At 39.0% G+C, this 26,017-nt stretch overlaps 1 protein-coding gene across 3 annotated transcripts in view; it reads left to right on the top strand.

The window, feature by feature from the left end:
• LOC130597609 (formin-H-like) overlaps nt 1-24,731 on the top strand; it is a 45,830-nt gene extending 21,099 nt beyond the window's left edge. Inside the window, exons 6-18 of one of the 3 annotated variants that reach the window (XM_057406308.1) lie at nt 185-333; nt 2,451-2,627; nt 3,229-3,655; nt 3,835-3,997; nt 6,989-7,100; nt 10,758-10,848; nt 11,378-11,464; nt 13,559-13,726; nt 15,315-15,444; nt 15,576-15,608; nt 17,321-17,424; nt 18,786-18,869; nt 24,518-24,731. In XM_057406308.1, the coding sequence (XP_057262291.1) occupies nt 185-333; nt 2,451-2,627; nt 3,229-3,655; nt 3,835-3,997; nt 6,989-7,100; nt 10,758-10,848; nt 11,378-11,464; nt 13,559-13,726; nt 15,315-15,444; nt 15,576-15,608; nt 17,321-17,424; nt 18,786-18,869; nt 24,518-24,622 (1,830 nt within the window). In that variant the 3' untranslated portion in view covers nt 24,623-24,731. The remainder of the gene's footprint in view (nt 1-184; nt 334-2,450; nt 2,628-3,228; nt 3,656-3,834; nt 3,998-6,988; nt 7,101-10,757; nt 10,849-11,377; nt 11,465-13,558; nt 13,727-15,314; nt 15,445-15,575; nt 15,609-17,320; nt 17,425-18,785; nt 18,870-24,517) is intronic. The other 2 variants (XM_057406310.1, XM_057406311.1) reach the window with 2 other exon arrangements.
• Nucleotides 24,732-26,017: the final 1,286 nt, after the last annotated feature.

The following is a 26,017-nucleotide window of genomic DNA, read 5'->3' as shown; positions in this document are numbered from 1 at the left end:
AAACCAAATGGCAGTTAAGTAGTTTGTCATCATAGAAAGACCTTATTTATTTTACGTTAATTTATTTTACCCATTTGGCTGCTGCTCAGTGTCATTTTTATACTTGAAAAATCCCCCTATTAATGTCTTATTCAAGGGAATTATCATGGAAAATATACTCTTTCTGCTGCCATTTATTATGTAGATAACATACCTTCTGAGCAGAGTCATACAGAGCAATTCATGCAAGAGACCAGCAGAGTCAAGCTTTGGAAGACCTGCAGAATGTGACGTGATACATGAAGGACTGTTGGATTTGCAGCAAAACACTTGTACATGCACTGAATGGGTGAAGTATGAACTGCACTTTTGTAGACCTTTGGGCTGCGGATTTCATTGCAATTTCTGATAAAGAAGAATTTAATTTGCTGATAAGTTAATTATTTAAATGTCTTTTTAAAGTTAAAATGTAAATGCCAAAACTGCATGGGATGAAATCACTGAAATTAACTGTTAGTGCAATAGTGGTACTGAACAAAATGAAGCGCTGTTGTGTACTAGAGACTGTTACGTGCATAAGTAACACAGTGTTCAGAGTGATTTTAGTGTGAGTCTTTATGTTTACCTCTTGAATTTTTACTTGATTGAAAATTCCTTTATCAATCATAAGGAAAAGGAGAAAAAGCAAAGCAGAGACGTATGAGTCCTGCTGGAGAATGTTGACTCACACTGGCCAAAGTGGCTGCTCCAAAATTCATAATTCATTCTCATAATGTTCTGAACTTCCCTCCCATGGCAGTGGCCAACCATGGTGGCCTAATGGGGTGATGGTTTTAGAGACAGGAATTGTTATTCAGTAGAAAATGGACCATCACTACCATTTTGTTCAGCCCCTAAACATCACAGATAAGCACAACTTTCACTTCTGCTTATTCTATTACTGAACTAGTGAACCAGACAGAGTGATTTTACATAGTTCACTCCCCATTCCACAGACAACCCATCCTTCCCCTGAGCCAGATCCTAAAATACCTGGAAATTTTTGTACCATCAGAAAGAGAGAGAAAAAAGTCTGACTAGCAAAAGCTAATGAAAAAAAATGTAACACTGTAATCATCTGCACAGAGCAATTATCTCAAAGACTTCAGAGAAAATGATTTTAATTGTTTTTAAAAGGCTACCACTGTAAATCTTGTAAACGCCATCCTCGAGCATGCCCAAGAGTTGTTACCTTGCAACATTTAACAAGTTTGTTAACAAAAAAAATTGATTTTTATTTATCTGACGAAGCAAAGCCCTTGTTGATTTCTGCTTGATATTAATCCTCTCTTTTTTTTAGGCAAAGTAAATAATGGTGGAAACATCTGGAGATCCTATTAAACTATAAGTTCCTGCTTTAAAGAAAGGAGAGATCAATATAACTGCCAGCTCCATTAAACAATTCTTATCTCTTGGGCTGTTTATGTGGGAATAGCTGCAATTTGTATTTTATGTTTAATTCTTCTGGAGCAGCTAACCTTATTTAAATTCCTCATAGAACACCTTAATCAACTAGCCACACCTTGAAGAAAGAGTGGAAGAAAAGAAAGGTCTGATAGAACTGTCAGGATGATAAAGACATGCAGTAACCCTCAGGAAAAATGAAAATGTAAATGCTTGAATAAGAATAAAAAGTGCATACAGTAAAGCCCTGCTTTTTATAAGCAGCAGAGCAGAATCCTAGAGCAGAGACTGAAGCTGAAGATTGTGCTGTAAATAGAATCTGTGTACGGTCAGGCAATTTCTGCAAGGATTAATTTATCACTTAAATAGATAATACCCCAAATTTGGCACAGTTAGTTCTGATGGAAGCCCTTGACAGCAGACTACTTTGACCTTTTCCTGCCAGGTGACTCCTGGGAATGAGGAGGGACCAGGATCAGACCTTATGGAGTAAAAGCATATACAGAGGCATTTCTAAGAGAGAGAGAGTGAGTTATTGGACTATAAGATTGGGCACTAACTTATACCATGGTGACTTGCTTATAGCTTGGTGACAGTGGAACCTACCAGACACAGAAATTCTGAAGCCTTGTCATATTGTGCACTGCTCAGCCACACAGAGAATTCCTTTAAAAGTTCACAGTCCAAAAGACCCACCATCCCAAAAATCTGAAAGGAATACATGGAATGGGCTGGACAGAGAGTGGCTAAAAAATTAACAGAACTTGGGCAATTTTTAGTTGATAGTAAGATCTTAGTTTTAGCTTTCTCATTAGATGTGGCAGGCTGGAAGTTCCTATGTTATATCACAGTTTACTTATGAGTCAGATGAGAATAAAAAGCCTTTATCGCAAAGGTTCTATGCTTTGAGAACATTGTACCTGTTCATGGAAGATGCTATAAAAATGTGGAGACCTACTGACATTAGAAAATGCTTTAACAACGTAGTCGGTGAAGAATGAGCTATATCTCCATTCCTTGTCCTACAGGTACTTGGTACAACTACGTGAAGGAGAATTGGCTTTATATTGCATAGATCTGGGAAGAAAGAACAACACTGCAGACCCTATAACAACTACAATTAATTTGACAGGTGGTGATGTGAGTGTCAGCAAGGAAGATGGATGCAGTACCTTTTCAATTCAGACCAAAGAACACAATTATTTGTAAGTATAGTTGGCAATTAATAATTTGTTAAAGCAGAAGTACTGAAAACATGGTCAAGCAATGGAGAACAAAATGCAACAGTGGAGAAACGAGGCCATCAGAATTATGTAATTACCCCTCCCATTGTTCTGCAGTGATTTGATGAGTGTTTTAAAGAAGAATTAAAAGTACCACGTTGTGGGATTGAGAAGAGACATTGAAATACTGCCAACAAAAACTTGTCTAGTTGTCATGTCAGGAGGCAGTGAAGATATATGTCATTCAGCTTGATAGGCCAGCTGTGTGAACAAGTTCTGACTAGCTTGTGCAACAATCACAGTAAAACAGAGCTCACTGTTCACCTTCTCCCAGGGTGGAGAAGACGAGTTAGGAGGTAACTGCACCACAAAGTCAATACATGGCAAAAATTCAGCTCTCTAACCTCTAGACACGTAAGCAATTGACTCTGTCTGAAAAGGTCAGAGTGAGCAACACTAGGCTCCTTTTAACCAGTAAAGCAGCTGAACATCATTCTGATTAAATAAGAAATATCTGTGGCTGTATTAGTCAGCATGTTATTTACACTGCCTTGTGTTTATATATGACATTCTTAAATTTCAGGTTTCGTATACCCCTTACTGTCCAAAATAACAGGATGGAGGATGTCAGCAAGCTCCAGAATGAGTGGGTCTCTCTCATAGAAAGGTACTGTCAGCTGTGCAAGGGTGCCTCGCTGCCTCAGGAGGGGTCTCAAGGATGCACCTTCTCTGAAGCCGATTACGAGGATTTCACTGAACATGTGAATGAACAGAAAGAGGAGATTCTCCACTTAGGTGGGAGCTCTCCAACAGCCAGACTGAACAAGTCTTCAAGCCCCCAGACAAAGTTTGCAGAGGGGGAATCAGCCCCATCATCACCACCTCTTCCACTTCCCAGAAGCAAGGCAGAGGTTCCACCAGCCCCACCTGCACTCCCACAGCCCTGCAGCCTCACTTCATTGACAAAGAGAACCAAAGCCTTTCACTGGGATGTTGTTCCTTGTGATAAGGTGAGGATGAAACTGATGGTAGCTGCTACAGAAAAACAACACTGCAGCCTGTATTATAAGTTATCACAGAAGTACAGCTGTGCCACAAAACAACCTGGATGCCCTTTTCTGTGTTTGGATGAAGAAAAGTGCCTCTGTTCTTTGTCTTTTTGCTTATCCTGTCACTCCTATATTTTTAGATTCAAAAGTCTGTCTGGGGATCGTGTGACCCATGCAAGAAAAAAATAGATGTATCCAGACTCTGTGACCAGTTCCAGATCCAGGAGACTGCATTATTTTTAGGCAATGAACCTTCAGTGAATCAGCACATCATGTTAGATCGAAAAGTTGCGCATAACTTCAGTAAGTGTATTAATAACAACTGTGTACTCCTATCTGGAAGCCTGGGGTGAGCACTGCATGCATTTTCTATTTGTATGTTCTGCCATTCAATAGGCAATGAGACAAGCTTGTGTTTAATTCATCTTTTAATTCAGTGTCCTTCTACTCATTTATAAAAGCAGGTCTAATGGCTCAGTTGCTCTAAATATGGTCCTTAATGATGTAGAGTAGAAGCACTGAGCTGCTCCACTTTCACAAAACATGTGGATGTGTCATTGAACTGTGATGCTGTTGTCTTAGGGCAGACATGTAAAAATCATGTATGACACCTGTGGAATCTGACTTTTCAGATTCTGTGGGCTATGCAGGTGAAACAAGTCAACAGAAAGTTTGAGAACTGTGCTGTCTCTTTCCTATATTGAACATTCCAGAACATTTTTGTAGGTGTAGATGGCTTGGTGTAAGAAGACTTTGCGCCAGCTACAAGCCACGTCACAGGAACACTCTTGGTTTTTCTCTGGCTTGGACTGTGAATGGCTGTCTTGAATGATCCTGACCAGGATTCTTCCCTCTTACATCCCAAGTATGAATCTGCTGAAGGCCTGACCTACAGCGGTCTATCACACCTAATGAAGCAGTTCAACACATAGTTCTAGTCTTACTAATAAAAGGATATAAAGGTTTTTCAATTACTTTGATGAGAATTGGTAAATGTTAAAGGAGCTAGAGTAATTGTTCTTCAAAGACTACTCTGATTTCTATTACAGACATGCCTTTCCAAAAAAGTTCTATATCCTAGTGATGTTTTAAGAAACGTTACGTGTGTAAAGAATTTGGGGCAGTTAATTTTGAAGTTTTAATGATTTCATCTTTATGAATATTGATAAGAGAATATATTTTGGAGATTGTATAAAGTTTTAATTGGGAACAGTAAATGGAGATAACTTGTTGGAATTATTGCATCCATTGACTAACAGTTTGAAGGGTTAAAAGGCAGTGATGCAAAAGTGCAGTTGCAGATAAAAAGAAGCCTGTAATAGCACTTTTATCTACTAAATTATTGCAGTTTCTTTGAGGAATTTTCTTTGGGTTTGCAAATAGCACCATTCTTTCTTTTGATCCTATTCTTCTTACAATTTTTTTTCGTTGAGACATTATATGTCTGTTTCTTAATCTTATCCTTGAAGTCCTGTCAGTGAGATTTTTGGCATATGCTTATTTTAATGGACATTACTTAGATCAAAAGTTAATTTGATCATGAGAATTCTGATTAATCTTCCTGCAAGTGCTACAAACCGCAGTTCTTAAATTGACGAATAAAAGGATGAAGCTCCCAAATGCCAGTAGGTTAAAATTTTTCGACAATCTGAGTGGCTTTCTGAATACAAGAGGAAAACGAGAGTTCTGAGAGAAGACCTACACACTAAATTCAAGGCCAGTGTATGAGAAAATGCAAATAGAAGTTAAGTCATCTACTGGGTTCTTCTAGACAAAATAAATTCTGCCATACAGAGAACAGGTACCAGAAAGTGGGATCCAGTGGGTGAAAATCTGATTTATGAGTCAAAATACCAGCTTCTGTGCCTTGATTTCTGTCTGTTTCTCTGTATGAGACCCAGTTTCCCTCATATATAACCCTTCTTTTCCTTAGGAAAATACTTTGGCAAAGTCTGGTGACTAGAATTTACACAGCAGCTGCTTTCAGCCACTGAAAAGATTCAAGAAATTATTAAATGCTTTATAGACAGGTTGTGAACATTTCAAAATCAACATTTTACTCTGAGTTATTCATTCTGTTATGGTCTGTAGACATTACTACTCCTGAAGAGATACATGGTTAAAAGGCATAGGAAAGCAAAAGCTACAAGGCATAAAAGGCATAAAATGGAAAAAGGGAAGATTCTGCCAAGTTTAGCACTAACTTTAGACCTTATAATAAAATTAAAAGAGTGGAAAGTGTGTCAGAGGAAGAATAAATGGTATATTCTTCATTGGTCAACAGTCTTCTGAGAACCATTAGTAGCTGAATTGAGCCACAGCAAGTACCTATAACCTGAAAAACTATTGCTTTTTTAGAATTAGAGAAAGAAAGCCTGAAACAAAGGTGCATCAGACACATCCTTCCTGAATTCTCCTTCCCAATCCCCTTTTGCTGCTCAAGGAGTTCTGTCATAGCAAAGACTACAGCAAAAGTTTCATGCCAACACTGAGAAGCATTTGAATCTTTTTAGATTCTCTGCTATTGCCTTTTGTTCACTTCCTTGTGCTTCCTGTCTTACCTTTATCCTTTAGTGATGATGATGGAGACAGACAGCAACTAAAGAATAACCAATATGACAAAGTGGTCTTTTGGGGAGCAACAGCCTTACAAATGATTCTTCACCTGTTTGAGGAACAATCTTATTTCCATTTTCCTATCATAATATGTATTATGAGCCAGCCCCATGTCAGCATAGAAGTCTTAAACATTACAAAAACACTTAATAGAATTTTAGAATATCAGGAAGTGTGGAATGAGTGAGCACTTCTGATCCCAGGCAGCCTTATTCATTCTGGGAGTAATTTTTCTTGCATAGACTCTGCCCATTTTCTTTTGAATCCTAGAAATTAAACAAACTAAGCAAGCAAAATGAAAATAATTGTAAAAATTAATTTATTTAACCTTCAAAATAATATAATATGCCAATACATTGTGTTGCTGTTTGGAAAAGAAATATTTTGTCTGTTGAGCTGAGTACAAGAGAAATACATAGGAGCAAGTACTTGAGTATCTTCTGATAAGGGTCTTGATAGTTCTGTCTTAAGCATTGGTTGACAGAAATATGTTTGCTTGTCTATTACTATGTATATTTAAAGAAAATGAAAATACTGAATTCTTGCCTTAGTTTTTGGTGTTTTGGTTTTTTTTTCCTTAAATCTGGAAAGTAAATATCAATATAAAGAAACATTTGGGTGATTTTTCCTTTCTTTGAGCATTTTCTTGCAAGTAATCTAAGAATCTTATTCCTCCAGACATTTTTCTTAAAAGTTTCCACATAAGACCAAGTGAACTGAAAGAAAAACTATATATTATACATGAAAAGAATGGTGGACTTACAGATGAGCAGATTACAGCACTAAGAAGGTAATCTTTGGGGTTCAATTGTTTGTTTATAATACAGACTACCATTTGGAGAAGGCATAATCTTCTGCAAATAATGTGAAGTTTGGGAAAGATGTTACTGAAATATTGGATCTGTCCTGACTGTGAATACAGTATTAGGGTTGCACACAGAAATCTCAGTCTTTGTAACTGAGATTTTAGTGTATGCCTCCAAAATGTCACTTTCCCCCATGTTGTGTAGGAAAGGAGATTTCAAGAAATGACAACAAATATGACATGATTTTGTGAACTACTTATAAGGAGCAGTGTTAGTAAAATAAGTTGAGGCAGTGAACAGGTGTAACTTGATGAGAAAACTACAGTATCTCTTACTACAGTCCTACCATCTATTATGGGATCAGAAATGCAAGATTTAAAATTGGTATGGAGAGGACGGAAGGCAGAGAAGTGTTAAAGGAGCTTCATGGGTTGATGGGGTAGTAAGAATATCAGTATTTCTGAGTTGCAGAGATTTGTAGATTTGTGGGTTTAAAGCAGCATGCAAATTTCGGTATCTTTAAAAAATTGAATTATTACATTGAGACAGATTTCAGGAGTGTAAGCAAACTACTGGTATGTGAAATTTATAGGAAGTGGATTGTACCTCTTTTACTAGTTTAAGAGATGGAAAGAAAGGAAAGAAGCAGAATCCTAGAGTAACATCTGTAATACATCCTAGTCCCCATGTAACACTTGGGCCATTCATTAAATGCATTCATATGAAAATTTGATGTAAAACTGTTTCTTGCTTCAAAATGAGGAAAAGAAAAAGTGTTTTGCCAAAGTGAGCTTGGAAAAAGATGACACAGGCAAAGAAAGCAAGGAAGTAAATAACAACTTGTGGAATGTGTTTAATTTGGGCCTTAAAATCTTTATCTTAATCAATGCATCAACAGTAATTTTAAAGTCTGCAGAATCATGTCTGTACTTAGAAAGTGATCTAAATGGGAACAACAGACATGTAGTATGGAATCACTGTTCTGTGAGATGGTTTGTACACACCTTGCCTGAAGTAAAAAGGGACATGAACAAGACACTGAATATGTCAATGTATATGTGTTTGACCACACTCTTCTGTTCAAGCCCTAATACCGCACTGCATATTCAGTCCAGGACCAACATGATGCTGAAATTGGTAACACCACTGAGGTCACTAATTTACAGCATCTGTGGTCTTTGCCATCACCCAATTGTAATAATAATAATGGCAATGAAACTTGAAAGATTATATTTTTTCTTTGAATATTTCAGTCTTCTTTTGATAGCAGTAACGCTGAGGAAATGTTTCTAGGAGTGGAATGTGTAAGAGTTATTGGATGCTGTATTACTCTACGCTATATATGATCAAGGATTCTCATTTATTGCCAAAATCTAGGAATGTATGTACAAATCTTGCAGTGAAAGAAAGCTAATTTTTCCACCCAGTAGTTTTAGAAGAATTACTGAAATAGATGAGGTGCATTTCAGAGTTAAGGGTTGGATCTCCAAGGCAGTTCAGTGTCTTTTGTCTCCCATTCAGACATCTCATCGAAGGAGCAGATTCTTATCACAAAGCATAAGCACTTATAAGTTTCTCTCGTACAATTCATTGTAGTGGATGTGGCACAACACAAGTAGCTAAACACTTCATGCTTTTGAAGATATTTTCACTTGATTTAAGTGCCATGGGGGAAAATTTTACTGTTAAAATGTGTCCTCCAGCTAATTGAGAACCTGTAGTTATGACAGGAGTTTAAGCAGGGTAGTCAGTGGCTGGAAAATTCCTCTCTGTGCAAATTATACCTGTCACACTGTCTAAGCCTGAGCAGGAACTTAAATTCTACTATTGCTGAATGAAAAATAATTAAAGCCAAACCAAGATTACATTTTAAAGCCTGTGACCAATGAGCAAAATGTCCTGCTCATGTATCCAGTGAATGTGAGTGGAGGTGGTGGTAAATCAGTAGAAGCTTCAGGACTTATTTTGATCCAGAAACAGTTCCACAGTTCTCTGAATAATTCTTTATACTGATGTCTTAAAATCAATAGCAAAGGACTCTTTTGCCCTATAAACTTAATTTTTCAGAACAGTGGGAGGTATTTTCATTGTAGAAATTCCGAGTTGCATTCATATCAAGATATATTTATGGAATGCATTCACATATTCCTGTGCTTCCTTTTCCATGATTTCCATTGTTTAATGCTTTAAACTTTAAAGCTAGGTAATCTACTAGTTTCACTTTCCGTGCACAATACATTTAAGGAAGTCGATGTAATATCAGGCTTCTGATTAAACGGAGATGTTTGCTGTCAGCTTTAAATAAAATTGTTCTCTCAATTTGCTTTAAAAGTCAAACTATTTTTAATGATAAGTAAAAACCCTTTCATTTGCCAACAGTTAACTGTTATTTTTAAATGAGAATTCACTTTTGTTTCCTGATGCTGAAGGCTGATGAATGGAATATATTATAATCTGCTTTAATATAATAGCTCAAAACCCAGCAATAATTCAATGGAAATGTCATATTAAATTATTGACAACAGCAAAAAAAGCACCTTTATTGTTTGTCTTGTATTTAACATGCTTAAATTGTTGCATTATTTTTCCATCTTTGAATAAATTTCCTAACTTTTAATGGAAATGCAGATAAATCCCCTGAATGTTTAATCACAGTTGCTACAAATTCAATAGGTTGTTTGCAGAAAAAGAAGTTAGTAGACCTGAATACTTATTTAAGATTCTTAACACTCCTCATATGTTAGCTATTACATTGATTTCATTTTTCTTAAGGTATGCTATGAATTCCCATAGTGTATCAGGCAGACAAAGGAGAACTGTGATGGCGTGTTTATTTTTCCAAGTGGAGGCATGTTTAAAGATGCCAGTTTTTAAGAATCTGCTGCTATGGAGTACTGTGGAAGAATATTCTGTTACCATATGCAGAAAGAAGAAAGCTGTGTTACATGCTATCATAACAAAACCAAGAAACAGATCTTGGATGTGATGCAGCACTTAGAGAGACAGAAATGCCTTTGCCCACTCTTGTTTCATGGGTAATTAAAACTGTTTTAGAGGTAGGAGTCAGTCAGCCAGTGGGGCTCATTGGTTAATCACACCACAGCATGAGTTTGCTCTGCTTTTCTGCTAATTTTTCAGAGAAGTTATTGCTGGAGTCAAGCTGAGCCAGCATGGCCACAACCACTCAGAAAGTGTATGCTGTTCCTAGGTGCTTTGGAAATGTTGACAGATATGATTCTCAGATCAATGAAAACATGGCACGTATATATCAAGCTCAGAGTTGATGAACCTCTCTGGAAATTATGTCCTTAACTTCTCTGTGTGATTTTACGTTTTCCAATCCCATGCCATCGTAAACTGACTGTAGATCAGCAGCTGAACAGTACTGACTGTTATTTTCAAGCCTTATATAAACATTCAAGCATTTCCAGATATGCAGATGTATCTGCAGATCATTTTTGCTTGACATCACATAGCTGGCTCAAATGTCTATAAAGTTCCAATGGTTAAAGAATAAATATGCAATGTGTAACCCACATGAAATAGTAGGGAATTCTGATGGAACGGAATGGTAGTTTTATGTTACGGTAATATAGAATGAAGAGGAAGTGGACATCTGGTTTTCATTTGCTGCTTTACAGATACATGCCAACACCGAAAGATGTAGAAAGGTACCAGTCATTCAAGGGGTCTTCTTCAGAGCTGCACGTGGTGGATCAGTTTATGTTAGAGGTAAGAAGGTGTGCCATTTTTAGGACACTCTCCTAGATAAAACCACTACAAGAAGCTGTTGTTTGTAACTTAAATTTACAATCTCAGCTAGAATCAGTAGAAGAGGATTTATCTGATAAAGAGTTGGGACAGGTAGATGAAAAGAACTATATGGATCCCTTTGTGTCTCCAAGTCACATGCCCTCCCTCTCTTCCAAAGTAGGAGCTGATTTATTCTGAGCTAGATTTCTAAAACCTGTGAGCATAAAACTGTATGCATTTAACCATTCTTACAAGAAATGAGTGTCACCGATTTTAATAATGTCTGGCCTTAGGAGTGTGCAGTGCCTTCTTAAATTTGCTTTTGCAAAATGTATATTCAGGTATGTGCCATAGTATATCTACAGACTTAAGGCCTAGAATAAAATGAATAAATGAGCACAGAAATCAGGAGAACTATGATGCAGCAAATTACTCAAATTATGAAAGATATGTGTTTGTTTTGGTATAAACACAGGTTTTGATTCTTTTTCTGTTCAACTCCATGCAGATGTGTAAAATCCCCCACTTAGGCCAGAGGCTGGATCTTCTGCTTACCATACGGGAGCTCCCTGTAAGCATGAGAGATTTGGAGCCTGTAAGTAGCATTGTTTATAGTGTGTTCATAGTGTGTTTGTAACCAGAATCTACCGGCTAGATGGTAGAGGGCTGAGTGGCTTCAATGCAGATTTCAAGCTGGCGTAGTTAGGGAGGTTGTGGGATTTTCCCACACCTCATTTTTTTGCCTGTAGCAAAATATCTCATGGTCCATAATGGAAGCAATTCATAGTGTAATAATCCAGGCAGCCTAGTGTATAAAAAAACCCACATTTCATGGCTCTGTTCAAAATTAACAAGCAGAAAGGTTAAAAAACTTCATAAAATCTCTGTAGTTCATGGCTTTGATAGCCAAGGAATTGTAAATGGCATGAACTGTTAGAGACAGTCTACATTTGAAATGCAGTGGTGCTATCACCAGTGCACTTGGAATGCTTTTGGGAATCCAATTAGTTTAACTGTATTTTGGTAATGATGGTATTCCACAGTAGTGGTTCAAAACAAAACAGTATATACATGTATGTGCATTCAATATCATCCTTATTCCATGAAGATTCAAGAAGCAGTTGCTAACGGAACTGGCAGAGGAATAGACTTCCACAAGGGAGAAAGAAAAGAACAGGAAAGGATTTTCAAATTTTAGTTCATGCTGTTGAATTTTCCTCTTTCTTTGGGCAGTGATAAGACAGAAAAGAACTTCACCATTAAAATTCAATTCCTTTTGTGTGGAGGTTCTTGCCCCACAAGCTGAAGGAATCAATCTAAAGTCATAGAACCCTAGAGCAATTTTTGCGCAATTTGACCAGCATCTCATAGGCATTTATGATGTTTAGAAGACAGCAGGAAGATTACAGCCCTGAACTGAAGTGTTGCAAACCACAGTTCAAGTCTCTTGCCTCTTTTAGGGTTGATTTAGGAGTAGGGGCACGCAAATAAACAGTGCTCCAGTTGCATGGACTGGATATTCTTGTTCCAAACTGCTGCCTTACCTGCCATGGTTTGCGTAGGCTTTGATTCAAAACAAAGTGTTTCAACATGATTCTGTTCCTATGAAAACGTTGCAAAGGTTTTGCTCCCATTCTGCATGGGGGTGATAACAAAACTTGGAAGTTCTGCAAGTGTGTTATCCTTTGTCTGGCTTGATTAAAACCATAGTAACAGTTAACAAAGCTCAGAAGGGGAACAGACGGAAAACACTGAGGAGATGCACAGATTTCTCACCCTGCCTGATACAGTGCTACACCTTTGCTGTCCTCCACTGAAACGAAATATTTGAAATCTATTACATATACTGTTTGCTTTGACAGATATTTAATGTTCACTGAAGAGCTGATTAGTTGTCTATGTATTTTCTTACTGTTGCATGCTAACACATGTTGTTAAACCATAGATTATACCCCAGAAACTCTATGAGACAAGCTGGATACTGACCTGGTTTCTGGCCCTGTGATGTGTCAAAATTGTTTTACACATGGCTTTCAGTTCTCCTGTGCACTTCATCCTTTCCCTGTTTTCACATTTGTGTTGCTGAATGATGAAGAGAGGTGTGGTGCTAAAAAAAACATGCGTTTCCTAATTTAAAACAAAGCTCTTGTGTCTGTAGCTCTAGAAGGGAGGGAAACAGAAATTGATACTGAGTTTGATTACAGGAAATGATGACTCTTCCTTGTGGGGAAACTGCTAAGAATTCTGATAAGAACAGTCTTCAGCTGGTATAAACAGGAGGGAGGGAGGTGAAGAATGGAGAACTTTGTACCGTGCTTGAGGCTATCTGCTTCCCCTGATACATGACATTTGATGCAATCTGGTGCATTCAAACAACAAAATACCTTTTTTTTGCAACAAGCATTTTTAAGAGATGAAGTTGAAGTCATTTTGGCAGGGCCGATTTGGCAGCCAGAAAGGATGTGACCTCCTTCAGGGACAGGCAACTGTGCTAACACCAGCTTTATCTTGGTGGGAGACTTTCAAAAGGTCCTTCCTGAAAACCCCTGGCCTATTCCCCCACCAAAGTTGAATAGGAAATTATCCATCAGCTAAAGCGTGACTTCAGGCGAGGAAAATGAGGCTTTTGGCAAAAAGAAGGTATAGACACCTGTGATTTGCTTACATTTTCAATCTGAACTGGAGGAAGATTTGTGTATTTCAGCTAATAACCCAGAAAATCCAAGCAAGTAAGCAGCTGCTATCCAGCCAAAAATTTGTTGCTGTCTTGGAGTACATTTTAGCCATTGGGAACCATTTAAATGAAAAGGCTGGAAAAGAGAAGACAAAAGGATTTCGATTGTCATCTTTGACCAAAGTGAGTAAATATTTTTCTTGTGATTAAAAGCTTCACATTCTATGGTATGTTAGCCACTAATATTAACTCAGTTTTTCCCTCAATATGGAGAAAGGCTATAATTTTTAATGAGTAGCTAACATTTTAACATCTTCTTTTGGTTGCACTAGAAACAAAATCCTGCATAACAACATATTATTTAACGTCTATTAAAATAAGATGCATTTCTCCATTTTAGACAGCAGCACTGGCTAGATGAGGGCACCGAGGTGCTGAGTACACTCTGTTTCTAATGAGGTAGAACATCAAAATGCTGACAGTCCTGATATTAAGATCCCCTGGCTAGAACAGGCATCTGAGCTGCAGGCCCCTGGTTAGAAACAAGTTTAGATAAAGCATAATTTGCAGTTTTGTGCAGAGCGCTGTTATATGGACCCTTTTCATTTCACTGTAGTCAGAGATTGTAACTACAGCATTTCTTCTGTGGTGGTTGCATTTTTATGGCACTGGAGTAATTTCTTAGTGCTTCATTTTACACCAGTGCAAGACCTTTTGCCACCAGAAATTTGAAGGATTTGCCATTTGAAGGTAAAGTTTCAAAAGTAGAGTGTAAATAAATTAATAAGTTGACAGGGAGTGAAATTTGCCTGCAACAGTTTTAACCCTCCATCACTGCTCTGCTGGATGATTGAAGAGGGGACAAAGGTGGCAGTTGCAATCTTTATCCTGCCAGACATCTGCAGCACAATAAACATCATTTGGCTCTTAGCTCTCTAATTGTCTCATCACTGACCTACCACTTGTGTGACATTAGGCTGAGTTTTCCACTGGTTTTAAGGAAACTGCTTTCCCCTCTTCATCAAAATTTGCCATCAGAAAATGCTGTTGCTGAGCACTGGGGTTTTTCCCCTCCTCCATCCAGCAGAACAAAGCATTATATTCTTATCCTAAAAAGTAAGAAATACAAATTCATGAAGCTGCCTTGTACCTTTAATGCTGTTGCAAGATTATGCCTTATCTGTATAGGAGAGAGAAGGATTTTTGTTTTGTTTTTGTAAGGTATCTTTCCCATCTGGAGACTTTAATATATGGGTGAGTGATTTATAACTCTAGTGACAATTCTGAGACGCAACTTGCATTCTTTTTTCTCTTTATATATATATATAATGGCTATAATACCACATCTATCATAATGAAAAATGCCTAAGAAATCATTTTCTGCCACAAAGCATCTTCCCAGATTCAATTAAGAAACTTTGCTATCTTTGTGAGCACAGCACACTGCTTTTAACTGGAAAGGAGTAATGGCTGTGTTTGGCGGTTCAAAATCAGTTGTAATCAGTTAGGATACCTCAAGTTAAAAAAGACCCATGTGAATAAGAATACACAAAAGAACAAGGAAGGTCAACAGATATGGGAGTGTAAAGCTGATCTTACTCAAGAACGTGTGAAATGGCAGATTGAAAAGAGGATTAATTTCATTGTTTTCTATTCTTGCCAGCTTTACCTGGGAGCTATCAACATCCTGCTGTTCCTTTTTCTTTCTTTCTTTTTAATTTTTTAAGTGTAACAGCTCAGTCTGTCAATTATTGCTCTGTTCCCTTTGCAGTTACCTCTGTTGCGGGGTAAAGAGAAGACATTCACCTTGCTTCACGCCCTTGTGGAACAGATCTTCTTACATGAGCCTGATCTTGCCAAATTTTCTGAGGAGTTGACAGAATTTGAAGCTGTTCCCGATGGTAAGAGGAGGGAGGGGGAAAAAATAATCAACAAATGAAAAATGAAGTCCTTCAACTTCTGTGGAGACTTCCATCCTCACACTGTGAATGGTGCTTATTAGCATGTTTTTTCCCTCTCTCTTCCTTTCCAGCTTCCATGAAGGGCCTCAGCGCTGAAGTTGATGGTATGTAAATGTGGTTTCTAAATTCAGAGAAAGATTTTCATATGGTGTGCAGTCATTTGGAACAGGTTTTCATTGCACTTCTGCAGTTTGTAAAGAGAGGTAAAGGTTCAAAACACTGAGGTAAACTGTTGCTATGGTGATACTGAACCTGCCGTGCTACCGTGAAGAACTTAGAAAAATAAAAAAGAAATATTAAAGTTTGTCCAGGTGGTTTAGAAATATAAAAAAAGAGACTGCCCATGGTAAATAGAGTTTGTCATATACTGCATATGTTAAGTAATACAAGTGCTCCATCAAAGTTACGGCTGCAGCAGAGTCTCTGGGAGCAGGCGATGAGGCAGGAGAAACTTTCCCACAGTTCAGTCCTGAAGTTCAAGAGCTTCTTTGAACAAAACTGGTCATCTTCTCTAGAAAGGAGTCCAACAGCAATCAACAGGAGGGAATAGAATAAGGTTATTCAAATATAAGACAGATTTTGGAAGACATTTACAAGTTATCGTTGAACAGTGTCATAATGTGGCCAGTGAATTCAATGGATTTTAGAATGAAGCTTTTGATAGAGGAGGTGTATGAGTGGATGAAAGTGACTTGTATTATGTCGAAAGTTTGTAAAAAATCTATCTTCTGAAAATGTGATGTGGTGTTGACTCTAACTACACACCAATAGATACTATTTTAGCCTTTGATAGCACATCTGAATGATAGTCACTCTCAGCTCTTGGCTTGAAAAACTCTCATACCTATTCTGCTGGGCTCCTGGAGTCAGCCAGGCATGTAGCCTGGTTGTTTATATTGTTTCATGAAACTCCAATCAACTTTTTAGGAGATATAATGAAGTAAAAATAGCACTGTTTACCTTTGGTAACTTGTGTTCTCTGGGGACAATGTTGATAGCGATTCAAAATTACTTACTATTTTAAAGGCAGTTTTGGAAAGTCATAGGTAAAGCAGTACAATGGGCATTATACCAGAAACTGTTGGGTGCTGTCAGAGGAGGTAAATATTGAGTACTGGATGAGGTTGCTGTCTTCTTCCATGGGTTCCTGAGGGGTCCAGCATAGTCTAGTCACTTGTATCTTCTGAGACCCATTCACCAGAGCAGGGAAGGAAAGAGATGGACCAAATGCCAGTGAATCAGCCTTTCTTACCATGTAGTTCAAGGCACATCCTAGAGCTCATCTTCTGCAATTATTGCACAAGCAGAGGAAGATGCTAGAATGCAGCCTGAGTTAGTTCAGGACCAAGTCCCTGGAGCCAACGCTGTACCCTCTTCTCCTGCCATTTCACACAGCAGGAGTCTCACGGTACAAACAGGATTTCTTACTGTTACACACAGTAGAATTTTTATTCTTTTATCTTTAAAAGAACCCTGAACTTTTTACACAAAACATAGGTTTGAAGAATGTTTTTTTCATTACTAAGCCCAATGCTTAAATCTAGGAAAGGTCAGATTTATGGCTGCTGCATAACCATATTATCGGCCTCTTCATTATTCAGTAGTTGCTGTGATGTGATCACATACTATATTTTTTCTGCAAGACCCATGCCTCTTTCAGGATTTCTATAACCACACAAAAAGTTATATTCCTAGATGAATGTATTGTAGACCCATAATCGCCTAAATTTTCCATGTGTCCTAAATTAGACATTTGCAACCATTTGGACACAACTGCATGCCTGTGAGATTTCTCATTTTCTTTCTCTTTTGTTAGTTTTAAAGAAAGAATTGGAAGACGTTATTCAGTGCAGGCGGCTTATTAAACCCAAGACAATCAAAGTGACATCCCAGGAGTCACAGTTCTGCAAGGATCTAAAGGTAACATTATCACAGTCTTATTGTGGGCTGGAGGGAAAGGATGAGTAATCTGCTTAGTTTGTGCTGAGATCTGCCCTGACAAGGGTGTCAAGCATTTGAGGGAAAGTGGCCTTTTATTCCCTTCTGATAGTGTCTCATACTGCAGCGTGAGAAGGGCTTTTCAGAGTTTCTGCATCTCCTGCTTTTGCTTCACAGTGAAATGGGCTGGAGTGGATGAGGAATGGGTGTAGCCCAAGGTTACTCATGATACTCACTTTGCAATAATAGTAATTTTAGAGCATATATGAATTTTTAATAATTTCCTCTGCTCTCAGAAAGGAAAATAGCACAGTCATATTTATTCTGTTTATATGTGTGTATATATATATATATATATGTTTGTATGTTTATTCTGTTTATATGTTTCCAAACATTTAGGTTGGAAAAGACCTTTAAGGTCATTGAATTCAACCATTAACCTAGCACTGCCAAGGCCATCACTAAACTGTGTCCCCAGGTGGCACATATACATATCTTTTCAATACCTCTGGGGGTGGGTACTCCACCACTTCCCTGGGCAGCCTGTTCCAGTGTTTGATAACCCTTTTAAGTGATAAAATATTTCCTAATATCCAGTCTAAACTTTCCCTCATGCAACTTGAGGCCATTTCCTCTCAACCTTACTTGGAAAAAGAGACCATCCGAGAAACACCATGCTAAGGCATGCCTAAATTATGAATACAGGTTGATCTAACATGATTCTACCCATGCTAGTGGCAAAAAAAGATGGGGTAGGAACACAATGGAGAGTTCACTGAGCAAGCTGTAGCGAGCCCAGTTCTGGCCATGGTCAGCAGAACCAAACACAGGGTTTATTAGCCTGGGTACAGAGAAGTTAATTAAGTCTCAGAAGCGCTGTTGCCCTACTTGTGAACAAGCCTACTTCCAGTGAAGGCATTCCTGTCAAAACAAAAGAATCTTTACTTCAAAAGTGAAGTTTCTAAGTTAAGTTTCCGTCTCCTTAAGAACTAGCAACCGGGAATGATAAACAACTTATGCAAAAAGGCTAGTCTATGCCAAATGGGGGTGGAAATTAGGACCTTATGATGCTTATCTAGTTCTGCCAGTTTTAATAGATTTAGGTAATGTCATCGGATGATACAGTAGAAACTTCTCTAACATTGATGTTTCTTTTTTTTTGTCTTTGATGTCTCAATACTTGTAGGGAAATGTGTGTGCTTGATGTATGCTTATCTTTTGTGAAATGTGAAATTTTTGTGACATGAAAATTTTGACATGAATTAGCTTGTTTTCACTGCTATTTAATTCCTGTTTCAATATTATGCTCCTATATGAAATTAAGAAGTTTTATTTTATTACAGGATTTAATTCAGAAATATGAAGGGGATCTATCCCAACTGTCAAAGAGATGTGATGAAATGAAGAAGCTTTACAGCAACGTACTGGTACATCTCATATTAAAATACAATGAAAATAAACCTACATTTATTTATTTATAAATGAAAAAAAAGAAAAGGCGAGAAGAAAGAAGTGCCAGAAGTTTCCATACTTCCACATGCTTTTTAGTTACAGTGTCCACAGAAATGGAAAAATAGCTAATCACATCTAACAGTGTTGGCATGCTCTGAATGAAAATCTGGCCTTTCATTTTCTTGAGGTCTTAACAGCCCATTTTTTTCAGAGGGTCTGTGGCCCAAGTATCAAAAAGAAATTAGATGTTCAGCAACTTTATAAATTCAATGAATTTAACTGTTGAATGCTTTCAACATGTTACAGAAAAAGTGTTATGAAAAGCAATGTGTTCTGGTTCCTCCCAGCAGTCAAAGGCCAGGCTAGGCAGAGCCTTAGGTAACATGGTCTAGTGTGAGGCATCCCTGCCTATGGCAGGAGGTTGGAGCTAGGTGGTGTTAAGGTCCTTTCCAGCCCAAGCCATTCTGTGATTCTATGTCTCTGGCTGGTAGGCAGCTGCAAATCTATTACTTTGGCTGATAGTTTTTTTTCTAGTGACAAGCTTACAAGTCCAGGGCATTGATTCAGCTACTGTTATTTGAGTGGGAGGGAGACTGAGATAGAGATGTTAGTAGTAGCTAAAAATGAGCAGAGCAGAAAGGAAGCTCCACAGGCAGAAGAATTCTGATAAAGAAACTCTCTGTTCTTGTTTGTTCCTGTTATATTCACCCACACTTGTACCGGAAAAGCACCTAATTTTCTCAATCACTTTTTCCTCTGAACAGAAGCAACCCATCTAGGTCCAGTACACTGGAAAATGTTGGTTTTTTTTTGGTGAGAGGGTTACACTAGAAGGAATGATAAAAACTCCACGCTGCATTTTTTAACAACATAGCACGTAGATTCCTTGTTTAGTACAATGCTCTTGGAGCGTGATTGAAATTCAGGAGGTCTCTGCTATGGTAACAGTATTCTCCTGCAGAATAGTCACACCAGGAGGCTTTAAGGAAAGGAACAAGTTTACTGCCATGCAGAAATAATTTCCTGGTCCTGGGATTTGGACCTTTTTTATAAGGGGGAGGGATAAGAACATGAGAAGTTTTATGGTAGGTAAATGCTATACAGAAGATGCAGCCAGGAAAATCTTTGGGGACTTTATCTGAATAGACATTGAAGATGAGCGAGATGTTTGACAAAGGAAATTTAATTAGTAATGTGTTTTACTAAAAATAATATTGTAAATATAGAATCATAGAATCATAGAATAGTTAGGGTTGGAAAGGACCTTAAGATCATCCAGTTCCATCCCCCCTGCCGTGGGCAGGGACACCTCACACTAAACCATCTCACCCAAGGCCTTGTCCAACCTGGTCTTGAACACCGCCAGGGATGGAGCATTCACAACTTCCCTGGGCAACCCATTCCAGTGCCTCACCAACCTAACAGGAAAGAATTTCCTTCTTATATCCAACCTAAACTTCCCCTGTGTAAGTTTTAACCCGTTACCCCTTGTCCTGTCACTATAGTCTCTAATGAAGAGTTCCTTCCCAGCATCCCTATAGCCCCCCTTCAGATACTGGAAGGCTGCTATGAGGTCTCCACGCAGCCTTCTCTTCTCCAGCCTGAACAGCCCCAACTTTCTCAGCCTGTCTTCATACAGGAGGTGCTCCAGCCCCTGATCATCCTCGTGGCCCTTCTCTGGACTTGTTCCAACAGTTCCATGTCCTTTCTATGTTGAGGACACCAGAACTGCACACAATACTCCAGGTGAGGTCTCACAAGAGCAGAGCAGAGGAGCAGGATCACCTCCTTCGACCTGCTGGTCATGCTCCTTTTGATGCAGCCCAGGATACAGTTGGCTTTCTGGGCTGCAAGTGCACACTGCCAGCTCATGTTCATTTTCTCATCGACTGGCACCCCCAAGTCCTTCTCTGCAGGGCTGCTCTGAATCTCTTCTCTGCCCAACCTGTAGCTGTGCCTGGGATTGCTCCGACCCAGGTGTAGGACCTTGCACTTGGCATGGTTAAACTTCATGAGGTTGGCATCAGCCCACCTCACAAGCGTGTCAAGGTCCCTCTGGATGGCATTCCTTCCCTCCAGGGTATCAACCAAACCACACAGCTCGGTGTCATCGGCAAACTTGCTGAGGGCGCACTCAATCCCACTGTCCATGTCAGCGATGAAGATGTTAAACAAGACCGGTCCCAACACCGATCCCTGAGGGACACCACTCGTTACTGGTCTCCAGCCGGACACTGAGCCATTGACCACAACTCTTTGTGTGCGGCCATAAAGCCAGTTCTTTATCCACCGAGTGGTCCATCCATCAAATTGATGTCTCTCCAATTTAGAGACAAGGATGTCATGTGGGACAGTGTCGAACGCTTTACACAAGTCCAGGTAGATGACATCAACTGCTCTACCCCTGTCCATCAGTTCTGTAGCCCCATCATAGAAGGCCACCAAATTGGTCAGGCAGGATTTCCCCTTAGTGAAGCCCTGCTGGCTGTCACCAAGCACCTTGTTGTTTTTCATGTGCCTTAGCATGCCATCCAGGAGAATCTGCTCCAAGATTTTGCCAGGCACAGAGGTGAGACTGACTGGTCTGTAATTCCCAGGGTCATCCATTTTCCCCTTCTTGAAAATGGGGGTTATATTTCCCTTTTTCCAGTCATCGGGAACTTCACCTGACTGCCATGATTTCTCAAATATGATGGCCAGCGGCTTCACAACTTCATTCGCCAGCTCCTTCAGGACCCACGGATGGATCTCATCAGGACCCACGGACTTGTGCACATTCAGATTTTTAAGATGGTCTCGAACCAGTTCCTCTCCTACCGTGGGCGCAAGGTCTTCATTCTCACAGTCCCTGCATCTGCCTTCCAAGACTTGGGTGGTGTGGTCAGAGCCTTTGCCAGTGAAGACCGAGGCAAAGAAGTCATTCAGAACCTCAGCCTTCTCCAAATCCTGTGTAGCCAGTTCTCCTGAGAGCTTCCTGAGGGGGCCTACATTCTCCCTAGTGTGTTTTTTATTTGCTACGTACTTGTAGAATCCCTTCCTGTTATCCTTTAACACCTCTAGCTAAGTTTAATTCTAACTGGGCCTTAGCTTTCCTAACCTGGTCCCTAGCTTCCCAGACAACATCCCTGTACTCTTCCCAGGCCTTCCTCCTTGCTTCCACTTATTATAAGCCTCTTTTTTAATTTAAATTTTCCTCAGGAGCTCCTTATCCATCCAAGGAGGTCTCCTGGCCCTCCTGCTGCACTTCCTTCTGGTTGGGATGCACATATGTGCAAGGGTTTCTTTGTGTCTTTTGCAGCCCTTCAGAAATGGCAAAGATGCCTCAGTGTAGCAAGCCAAAGTTGTACGTACCACCTAGGCGAGTAACTCTGTCCCAAGCCTTCGAAAGAAGAATTGGGATAAAGCAAGAAGAAGAGGGTGGAAAAAGTATTGTAAATGAGAGAACAAACGTTTGAGTTACATGAGTGGAAATGGTCGAAAAGTATTCACTAAGTTTAAAAATGGGGAGATTTGTGCTGTAAAAACTTTGAGGGTCATTTCTTGCACAGGGAACGAAAGAATCTAACCCAATTTACGTAAAAGTCATCTTCAGAAGGAGCTGTGCTGTGTGGTCAGTTCTGTTTGCAGACCCATGTCATCCCCAGGGAGAATGTGCCCTCCTCTGTGTGTGTGTTCTGTCATATTCCTCCTGCATAGACATGGTTTCTCTCTAGCTGTGTACACTCAGCCAGAAGGTGTAACACATGTGATGATGTGTGAGGCTCTGCTTTCCTTTCTTGTACTGGAAACTCATCTGAGACTTATTTGCATCTGAAGAGGATTTTATTTTCCATGTAGCTGGAAGTTGCCTCAAGTTTTAACCTATCTGCTTCTCGCCCTCCGTCCCCCGTTGTTCTCTAAAGTTAGGCATTTGATATATTTCTCGCCTTTGGAATGGATGTTTCTTTTTCCTTCGTAATAATGTTATTCCTAGGCAGAACTTTTTGCATATTTATAAAGCAGCAAAAATGTAAAGCAAATATAAAATAGGATGGGTGATCAAAGATCAGGCTATTCTCTCAAGCAGTAGGAAGGAATAGTCCAGCTTATCTAAGGGAATACCTGACGTGGAAATATTGTTGTAGGTAGCCATGGAAATCACGTTGCACATAAACCAAAAACTACTGCAGGCCTACCTATGATTTTGTATTCTGCTTATAAAATCAATAATGACTTTGGCATATGACACTTCTATGGAATGAGCAATAAATTGGGGATGACTGCCTGTGGTATAGCTGTGGGCTATCAACTTTTCACAGATGGTCATTAGCTCCAGGAAATGCCTCTGTCATTGTTCTTTACATGATGGTACACTGTGGGTGAGTGGCAAGGCGTGCCAACCATCAAGGGCTTGGAGCACCCAGGAGGTGCAATTAGGAACACAACAGGCAAAACTATTAATCAGGTGTCACTGGTTGATGTTAAAGTTTTTGTGACTGGTTTATATGAGAGTGGTTTCTTTTACTGTGTTGTTTCTGATTTCCAGGCTTAGTTTGCTCCTAAGAACATGTTAGATGATGTCCAGGTGAACACACTCAAGTAATGGCAGATACCTGCCCAGACCTTTTTGTGTGTTTCAGTTGGAACCTGAAATACGTCATCATTGCTGCTCAGCCCTGGGAGAGCTGCATCCCCCAATTACAGAGAAGCTCTCAATTACAGCAGAGATAAGAACTTGTAGCAGCACAGGATGCCTTTTTAAACTTTTTGATGAAACCTTTGGAGCATGTTCACTAGATTTGTTCTGCTCAATTAAGGAAGCTGTTGCAGGCAGAGTTATGTTCTTTACTGCGTTGATCCCATTAACGGGGAATCTCTGAAAACGATGACAAACCTCTTGAATTAAGCCTTAGCAACAGGTGTAATATCAAAAATCCTTTCCTATCCAAGAACTGGAAGGTGTATGTGGAAGTGATTTTAGTTAATGCAGGAATCATCCTCCTAATACTAAACACTGCAGTATGACTGCCTTTCACCTCTTGTTTTATAGCAGGGCAGACAGGATGCCAACATCATTCACATCTCTTAAAAGCTTTCCATCTGTTCCCCTTTTTCAGGTGAAGGAAAGAAGAGAACAGGGAGCTCTGGCTCTTCGATAAATTACTTTGCTCTCCAAAATATTTGCTTCCCTATGAATACTTTTGTTTGTAAAGCAAAATGACAGAATAAGAAAGGTTTTGGGCTTTAATCTGACATAACCGTGCCCACTGTGGAACATAAACAATTTCCGTAACATGGGCATTTCCTCTTACGAATGGGTTCATCTAACAGTTTGTAAAGCCAGTTTACTGATTTTTCTCCTTTTCAGCTGGAGATCTATAGTCCAGGCAGAGAGATTGTGTTAGCAGAACTCCAGGTTACTGAGTTATTCAGTGACAACTCCTGGGGCCACTTTTACTTAGGATGTTTTGGCTCTCAGATTGCTGGAGACTTAAGACAGCTCTAAGTTTTCTAATTATTAATATCAACAATAATGAAAGTATTTAACTTTTCTCTTGCTCTTTTGTTTTCTTTAAGATCCTGGACATGGGTTAGATTACTTGGATATGCTAATGTTAGATATTATTCTCTTTCAAATTTACAGGTAAAATTTGGGGAGCCACAAGACCTGGACTCTCAGGAACTGTTTGGATGGATATCTTCATTCATTAGTGAGTTTAGGAAGGCCTGTGCTGAAGTTATGCCATAAGGACCACATAAATCTTATAAAGAGGTGAGGGAACGAGAAGACCAGGAAACAACATTTAAGCTAACTGTTTTGAAAGCTTCTCTACTAATAAGTAGCCTCTAGTATATAGTCTGTACAGCCATATACCTTGATTTTGGGAGATATTTGATTTATGTGCAAGTGGTATTTGACCTTTAGGATAACAGATCACTTATGAGCCTCTCTACCTTTTGTGGTGTACGTGCTTTTGTATTTTGAGATGCCTGTATTTTTAGAAAGGACACAGTTTGGAGATTTTATAATCTTTCTTTCTAATATTTTCTTTTAATGTAGATTGTGTTGAGTTTTAACTATTACTTTCCATGAAGAAGCTTCTGTATGATCATCTGTTTTTTAATTACTTTTTTCTGTAGTTTTCTACCCAACACTCTACGAGTTTTATAATGAAACAGGGAGCTGTTACCCATAGAGGAGAGTATTTAGCAAAAAGTCTTGTTTGTTTTTCTGCTATTGAAGCATTGCAGCCTTAGTATGTCATGGAGAAAGTATCTGGCTGGGTGGGTTTTGGTTTATTTTCCCCCAAAGTGGTGCAATAAAACAGTGCTTTTTATGGCTGATGTAATGTATTCAGGTAAAATACTATAGAAGGCAATCAGTGTGAGATTTGCCTTGGCAGGAAAAGAAAAATATCAGAGAAGCAAAATAAAAACTTGTCATGAAGCATCCAAGTAATGGATACTGGAGGTGTAATTATTCATGCTTTTCAAAAGGGAAAATATATCTGTTGCATTTGTTGGCTTTTACATATTTTTTTATAGAATCGTTATCCAGAGCTCCAATATATGAGAAGAAAAGAAAGCCTATAAATGCAGAGACAAAATGGATGTGTTTAACATTGACAGCAGAAAATGGTTCTAAAAGGTCATTGATAAAATTTGGCATTTTCTCTATCAGTTTTGCAAACAGTGTTTTTTGCGGAAAAAAATGTGCTACCTGATTTATTTTAGGTCTGACTGCCCATGTCTCAAAGTGTTTGTTTGGGCTTTAATAGAAATGTTTGACACTCTCCCTGACTCAGTGCTAAAACAAGGTAGGGCTGACCCTTCTGCAATGCTTAAATGCAATTTTGTCTAAAAATTACATTACCACGACCCACTCTCACGAAATTTCTCTATACCCAACATTTAATTTGCTGTTCTAGATGTGACCACTGCTGCACATCTAGGTATTTCGATAAAGATCCAGTAAAGGGCCTGGGCACCCAACAGCTAGGGTCTGCAATACGTAGATTTTTAGTGCTGGTCATGTCAGACAGTAAAGGACAGTCACTAGGAATAGACACTCGGACACATCTGATGTACCATGTCTGGCAGCACACCCCTATGTGCAAAGGCAGAAAACCATTCCTGCAGCTCG

Source organism: Pezoporus wallicus, unplaced genomic scaffold (assembly GCF_028554395.1).
Source record: "Pezoporus wallicus isolate ANWC-B61680 ecotype Strahan unplaced genomic scaffold, APGP_CSIRO_Pwel_v1 contig_6783, whole genome shotgun sequence".
NCBI classification, from domain to species: domain Eukaryota; kingdom Metazoa; phylum Chordata; class Aves; order Psittaciformes; family Psittacidae; genus Pezoporus; species Pezoporus wallicus.
Note: the sequence above shows the minus strand (reverse complement) of the source record. Positions and strands in the feature narration are given on the sequence as shown.